This window comes from Buteo buteo, chromosome 11 (genome assembly GCF_964188355.1).
Source record: "Buteo buteo chromosome 11, bButBut1.hap1.1, whole genome shotgun sequence".
NCBI classification, from domain to species: domain Eukaryota; kingdom Metazoa; phylum Chordata; class Aves; order Accipitriformes; family Accipitridae; genus Buteo; species Buteo buteo.
In genome coordinates, this window is record NC_134181.1 from 24,855,378 (window position 1) to 24,862,446 (window position 7,069).

Here is a 7,069-nt window from a genome sequence, read left to right on the forward strand (position 1 = left end):
GTGTGTAGGTGGGGGGCTGGGGGGGGGGGGGCAGGGGGCAGAGCCCAGAGGGGAGGAGGTGGGCTGCGGGCAGGGCCGGATCCAGGCACCCGACGTGGGGACAGCAGGGACATGAAGCGAGAGGCCGGAGTGCTGCAGTCGTGGCGTGCAGTGAGTGCGTGGGGTCTCAGCCGTGCAGCGAGTGCGTCAGGTCTCAAGGCCGCACCTGCATCCATCAGTGTGCCCCTGCCCCGTGGTGGGAGAACAGTGGCGGGTGTCTGTCCCCCCGCCTGTCCCTGTGTTGTCCCCTTGGGGTGAGCTGACCGTGTCCGTTGTCAGCCGGCTGCTCTTTGCACGGTGCCTGACGCCAGGGTGATGGGCGCCCACCACTGGGGTGCCCGGGGCTGGGGAAGGGGGTGGCGGGGATGGGTTTCCCACCTCTCACGGGGAAGACGGTGAGCAGGAGGTCCCCGGGGAGGTGACGGGACAAGCCCGGGCTGGGTGCGAGCCAGCCCCGGGCGTGGGGAGGCGACGGGGCGGAGGACGCGCACCCAAGGCGCCCGCACCCACACGCCTCTGACGCTCCAGCACCCGCACCCGCCCCGGCCTGGCGGGGGGTAGGGGGTCCTGGGGAGTCCTCCCCCCTGCCACCATGAAGCGGATGTTCTCCTGCTCCAGCTCGCAGGTGGCGGTGAGTCCTGGCCCCCCCCCCCATGCCGGGGGGGGACCCCAGCCTGTCCGAGGGTTGGGCACCCCCTTCCCACCCCCGTGGATGGGGATAACACCCAGCCTTGGTGCCCTGCAAGCACCCACGAGCGCTGTCATGGTGCCCGGGTGGGTCTGGGTGGGGGCTGCAGCCACATTTGGGGTGAAGGGATGCTGTGACCCCCCTGCTGCCAGCCGGCCCTGTGTGCCCGGTCCCAAACCCCATCCAGCCATGGTGCTCAGTGCTGGTCCTGCTCCAATGCCAGCTGCAATCCCGACCCCAATCCCAACCCCGATGCCAGCTGCAAACCTGACCCCAATCCCAACCCCAGTCTCGGCTCCGATGCCGTCCCAGATGCCGTCTGCAATCCTGACCACGATGCCGGCTGCAGTCCTGACCCTAATCCCAACCCCGATGCCGGCTGCAATCCCAACCCCAATCCCGACCCCAGTCCCAACCCCGATGCTGGCTGCAATCCCAACCCCAGTCCCAACCCCAGTCTCGGCTCCGATGGCGGCTGCAATCCCGACCCTGACGCCCCGATGCTCGGCTGCGATCCTGGCCCCAGCGCTTAACCCCAGACCTGGCCCCGCTGCGGGTCCCGACACCCAGCCCGGGCCCTGGTCCTGGTCCCAGTGCTTGGTCCCAGTGCTTGGTCCCGGTGCCCACCCACGCCCCGCACCATGGTGGAGCCCGGCACGGCGGCAGCCCGACAAACCAGCCGGGCAGGCACAGGCAGGTACACGCTCGCCTGCCTTGCCTCACCTTCCCCGGCTGGTGACCAGGGCCGGGCTCTGTGAGGATTTGGGGTCCCCAGCGCCCCATCCCTGATGGAGCACTCCAACAAGTAGGGAAACTGAGGCACGGCTCTGCACCGTTGCAGGGGGAGGCACTTGGTGCGGGGGCACGTCCCAAAAGAGGGGTCAGCCCCACAGCACAGCCTCTGCCATGGCCCTTCTGCCTGGAGAACCTGTGCCTCAGTTTCCCCTTGCTGCTCGGTGGGGCAGGGTGGGGGGTCCCATCCCTGCAGCTTCCCCCCGGAGCTGCTTGCCCCCCCCCCCCCAGGTTGAGAGCTGGAACAAGCAGGACCAGAAGCTTTTGGAAGCGGTGGAGAAGGGCGACGTGGGCAGGGTGTCCGCCCTCGCCTCCCGCAAAACAGCCCGGCCCGCCAAGCTCAACGCCATGGGGCAATCTGCGTATGTCAACCCCGGGTGGGGGGGGACACACGGGGGTCCCCGGGGAGGTGGGGTGGCGGATGGGGACCTCGGTGGCAGCCACCTCTCACCCTCATCCAGCTTCCACCTGGCTGCATCCAAGGGTCTCACTGAGTGCCTGACGCTGCTGCTGGCCCACGGGGCCCCCATTAACGAGAAAAATGATGACGGTAAGTGGCGGACACCATGGGGACACCTCCTGGCGTACGGGAGGGGGGGACACAGCCAAGTCTGAGCCAGGACAGGGTCCGGTCCCTGTGTCCCCTTCGGGTGATGGCAAAGGGCTGAGCATAGACCCGCACCCCAAGGCACCGAGCCCCAGGGCAACAGCCTGTCCTGCCGTGCTGGGGCAAGAGGTCCCCAAGGCGAGATGTCCCCTGGGAGGGGGGGTATCCCTGCTGGCCGGGTCCCCCGTGTCCCCCTCGGCTGCCGGTGCCCAGCCCGCAGGTCTCTTGCAGGCAGCACCGCTCTGCATCTGGCCACCATCGCCTGCCAGCCCCAGTGCGTCAAGGTCCTGCTGCAGGTACGAGCCCTGCTGGGGATGGGGACAGGGACAGGGACAGGGACAAGGATGGGGATGGTGATGCAGAGGAAGATGAGGATGGAGCTGGGGATGAGGACAGGGATGAGGAGAGGGGTGCAGAGGGGGATGCGGATGGAGCTGGGGATGGAGCTAGGGATGGTGATAGGAATAAGGATGGGGACAAGGAGAGGCATGGGGATGGGGACAGGGGTGGAGGCAGGGGTGAGGATGAGGATGGGAATAGGGCTGGGGAGGGGCAGGGCAGGACTCCAGGTCCTGTCCCCAGCTCGGCGAGGGTCTCTGCCCACTGTCATGCCCCCCCAGTATGGTGCCAACGAGAGCCATGTGGATGGGCAGAACCGAACCCCCCTGCACTGGGCTGGTGAGTGCTGGGGGTCCCCAAACCAGGCTGGGATGGGCGGGGTAGCACTGAAGGCTTATATGGGGGAGGCCCACCTGACCCCCCCCCCAAGAGAGCCATCCCCCTGTGTTGACACGGCCCCCCCGCAGCCTCCTCGGGCTGTGCCTCCAGCGTGCTGCTGCTCTGTGACCATGAGGCCCTCCTGGATGCCACTGACGCTGTGAGTGGGGACCATGGTGGGGGGTGGCAGGGGGTGGCAGGGGACGGTGGGGGCTGACGGGCATCTCACGTCCCCCCCCCCAGCATGGGCAGACCCCCCTGATGCTGGCGGCGCGGGGGAACCACGCTGCCATCTGCGCCCAGCTCCTGCAGCGAGGGGCCGACCCCAACCTGGCTGACAAGGACAAGAAGTGAGTGGCCGTGGGGACAGGGGGACACTTGTAGGACAATTGGGGGTGATGGGAAGGGGCTCTCTGCTCTGCCCCCATGCCCGGGGCGATGGCTCGATGGCTCTGCTCCATGGGGATGCTGGAGATGCCCCATGCAAAGGCAGCTCCTGTGCTGTCCCCTGCCCCCAAGGGACCCAGGTGTCCATGGAAAGTCATGGCTGTGGAGAGCGGTCTCCAGGGAGAGGGGGGAATGGGGTGGGGAAGGATCTGTGCCATTGTGTCACCGTGCCATCATGTCACTGTGTCTCTGTGCACCCGTGGCACCGTGCCACTGCGCCACACCATGCCGTCATGCACCGTGCCACCATGCCACCGTTCCCACAGGACCGCCCTGATGCTGGCCTGCGAGCACCACAGCCTGGAGTCGGCCGAGCTGCTGCTGAGCCATGGGGCCGTCGTGGGGGATGAGGACTGCTGGCACTACGGCGGACAGACCCCCAGCCGTGTGCTCCGGCGGCTCCTGCGCAGCGCCCGCGGTGAGGGGAGAGGTGAGCCCCCACCCGCTATCGCTCCCACCCACCATCACCCATATGGCCTTGCCTGGTTGCTTGTTTTAGGGCGAAAAAAGGGAAAAAGGGGATTGTTTCTTTTCCTCCTGGCAGAGAACGGTGCTGGCTGTGCCGGGGACCCTGCGCCGCAGGTGGGAAGCCAGGGAGAGGGGACCCTGGGCAGCGACAGTGAGGAGGAGGATGAGGAGGGTGAAGAGCAGCAGGACAGGTCCGATGCCTGGCGGGTGCAACGGCTGCAGGCACGTCTGGCGAGGAAGACGCGGGAATGCCAGCGGCTGGCGGCCACCACCGCCAGCATCCGGCAGCAGGTGCGGGAGCTGGCACGGCTCCTGCCCGGGTACAAAGCCAGGGACGGGACGGAGGATGAGGATGGTGCCTGCCTGACTCTCCTGGCCCAGCACGTGGGGGAGCTGAGGAAGAGGATGCTGGCCGAGGGGGATGGAGGACACCAAACCATGGCACAGCTTGATGGTGATGATGGGGTGCCAGCGCTGGCCCCGTTCCTGACCTGGCTGGGGGACGAGTGTACCAAGATGCAGGCGGCGAAGGCGAGTGCTTTCACCCGGAGCAAGGGGCTGCGGAAGGAGGTGGAGGAAGCCCTGCGGAGCAAACTGCACTACGAGGTGGTGTCGGCCGACGCCGTCCGGAGGAGCTTGGCAGCTTGGGAGAAAATGGTGGTGGGGCTGGAGCAGACCCTGAGCCGCGCCGATGAGACCCACACCAAGATGCTTCAGGGATCCCGCATCCTCCTGGAAAATCTCCAGCGGGAGCCGGTGCGGCCGCTTGCCGGAACGGCACCTTGCCAGTGCCCGGTGAACGGCACGGAGCCGGCTGTGGGTGGGAAGAGCCAAGAGGAGCTGCCGAGGGAGGGTGGGAACTTGGAGAAGGAGATGCTGGAGCTGAAGGAGAGCAACGGGATGCTCCTGGGGGAGCTGGCCCGGCTGGGCCGTGAGCGGGAGCGGCTGCAGGAGGAGCTGCGGGGGCTGCGGGAGCAGGACCCCGATGCTGAACCGGTGGCGGAAGGTGCCGGAGCAGCCGCCCTGGCCCGGGCGCTGGCGGCCAAGAGGGAGGAGGTGGTGAGGCTGCGGCGGAGGTTGGCAGGGCAGCGGCGGGAGCTGGCGGCGCTGCGGGATGGGGTGGGCAAGCGGGTGCAGGAGGCAGCCGGTGATGCCAGTGCCGGCATCCTGCGGGAGCTGCACCTCAAGCTGGATGGGCTGGTGAGGTCCCAGCATGAGGCCTTGCAACTCGTTGCAGAGATGGAGGGTGAGGGTACCCCGGGTGAAGGAGCTCCCCATAGCGATGGGGATGGTGGGGCTGGGCTACTGGCCGAGATGGAGGATGCACTGGGTGAACTGGTCGAGGAGCTGGGGACGGCGTCAGGTCCCCGCGTGCCGCAGCTGCTGGAGCGGCTCGCCGGCACCACCGCCACCCTGCGCGGCTGGGCATTCCTCGGGGAGCAGCGGGAGCAGCCGGGGGCCGAGGCCGAGCGCTGGCAGGTGGCGGCGGCAGAGGAGAAGCGAGCAAAGGAGGCAGCGGTGGCCCAGGCAGCCGAGCGGGAGCGGGAGGCACGGGAGCTGCGGGAGAAGGCCGAGGGGCTGGAGCGGAGCGTGGGGAGCCTGCGGGCGAGGGTGGGCGAGCTCTCCAGGGCCTGCCGGGACAAGGAGGGGAAGGTAAGGACCAGGAGGGCCTGGGACATGGGCTGGCGGGGACAGGGGCCCCTTCCCATCACCATCCCCATCATCACTGTACCCTTCTTGTTGATGTCCTCTTCCCATCGCTGTCCCCATCATCACCATCCCCTTCCCATTGCTGTCCCCATTGGCATTTCCCTCCCATCGCCATCTCCTTCCCATCACCATCCCTGTTGCTGTCCCCATCACCGTCCCCATCATCACCATCCCCTTCCCATCGACATCCTCTTCCTGTCACTGTTCCCATCACTGTTCCCTTCTCATCACTGTCCCCATCACTGTTGCCTTCCCGTTGCTGTCCCCATCACCATCCTCTTCCCATCATCATCCCTTCCTGTTGCTGTCCCTGTTGCCATCTCCTTCCCATCACTGTCCCCATCACCATCCCCATCACCATCCCCTTCCCATCACTGTCTCCCTCCCATCAGTCCCCCCCATCACCCCTCACCCCCACCCCAGCGTTTCACCAGCCCGATGTCCCCGGGGGAGCTGGGTTTGGGGGGCTGGGGGCTGCCCAGGACCTCTGGGGCAACCGTGAGATTCTTCCCACTTCAGTCCATCTCCCAGCCAAATCTGGGAGGGGAGCAGATGGGAACCAAAGGGACAACTCTGGGGTGTGACGGGGAGCGGCTGGTCCCCATCAGCACCCTGACTTTGCCCCCCCCCCCCCCCCCCCCGGTACCCATCCCCAGATGAAGAAGCTGCTGGCAGAGACTGAGAAGCTGTCGGCGGAGGTGCTGGGGCTTCGTGGTCAGAGCGCCCGGCTCCAGCTCCAGCTGGAGGTGGGTGCCAGCACCTGGTGTCACCCACTGTCACCTTGTCACCCTTCCCACCTTCTTCTTCTCCTCCCCAGGTCCAGCAGAAAAACCACCGGGACATTGTAGCAGTCTATAGGACCCACCTGCTCAACGCTGCCCAGGTGGGATCCCATGTCCCCCTCATTTTGGGGTGACATGGGGCGGGGGAGGACAATTTTGGATGCAATGCTGAAAAATACAAATTTGGAGTCTGGCACCAAATTTAGGTCACCTAGGGGAGGCCAGATCTGGGCTCACAGCAAAGCTCTCCTCCCCACAGGGGTTCATGGATGAGGGGGTCCACGCCATGCTGCTGCGGATCCTGCGGATGGACAAGTGAGGGGCAGGATCGGTGCCAGTCCCATCGCCCCCCCTCAAGCCATTAAACTGGAAAAGCCACGTGTCCCCCCCATCCCGTGTCCCCGTCTGCATCCGGGTGTGCTGGATTTACCGCGGGGAGGGGTGAGGTGGGGGATCCCAGCTGGGGGGTTGGTGGGAGATGGGGTGTGACACCCCAGAAGGGCTCACAGGCCCGGTCAGTCCCCGCGTTCCAGGCCAGGACTAGGGAGTGGTGCTGGACAGACTGCGGGCCAGGACTGTACAGCACCAGTCCCATACTGGACAGATACCATGTAGCAACAGTCCCATATAGCACCGGCCCCATACTGGACCAGTCCCATATAGCACCAGCCCCATACTGGACAAGTACCATGTAGCACTGGCCCCATACTGGACCAGTCCCATATCGCACCAGTCCCATATAGCACCAGCCCCGTACTGGACAAGTACCATGTAGCACCAGTCCCATATAGCACCGGCCCCATACTGGACCAGTCCCAT

The 7,069-nt window shown here is 66.4% G+C and overlaps 1 protein-coding gene across 2 annotated transcripts; it reads left to right on the plus strand.

Moving 5' to 3' along the window:
• The first annotated feature begins 136 nt into the window (after positions 1-136).
• Positions 137-6,641, plus strand: ANKRD35 (ankyrin repeat domain 35). Of its 2 annotated transcripts, XM_075040766.1 has the most exons (12): positions 137-670; positions 1,751-1,881; positions 1,981-2,069; positions 2,358-2,422; positions 2,747-2,804; positions 2,933-3,003; positions 3,087-3,193; positions 3,557-3,720; positions 3,835-5,411; positions 6,125-6,214; positions 6,286-6,351; positions 6,510-6,641. In XM_075040766.1, exons 1-12 carry the CDS (start codon positions 632-634, stop codon positions 6,567-6,569), a joined length of 2,517 nt encoding a protein of 838 aa, XP_074896867.1. In that variant the 5' UTR covers positions 137-631; the 3' UTR covers positions 6,570-6,641. The 2 variants fall into 2 exon arrangements, with proteins under 2 accessions (XP_074896867.1, XP_074896866.1); XM_075040765.1 differs by having other exon boundaries at positions 137-1,881.
• The last annotated feature ends 428 nt before the right edge of the window (positions 6,642-7,069 follow it).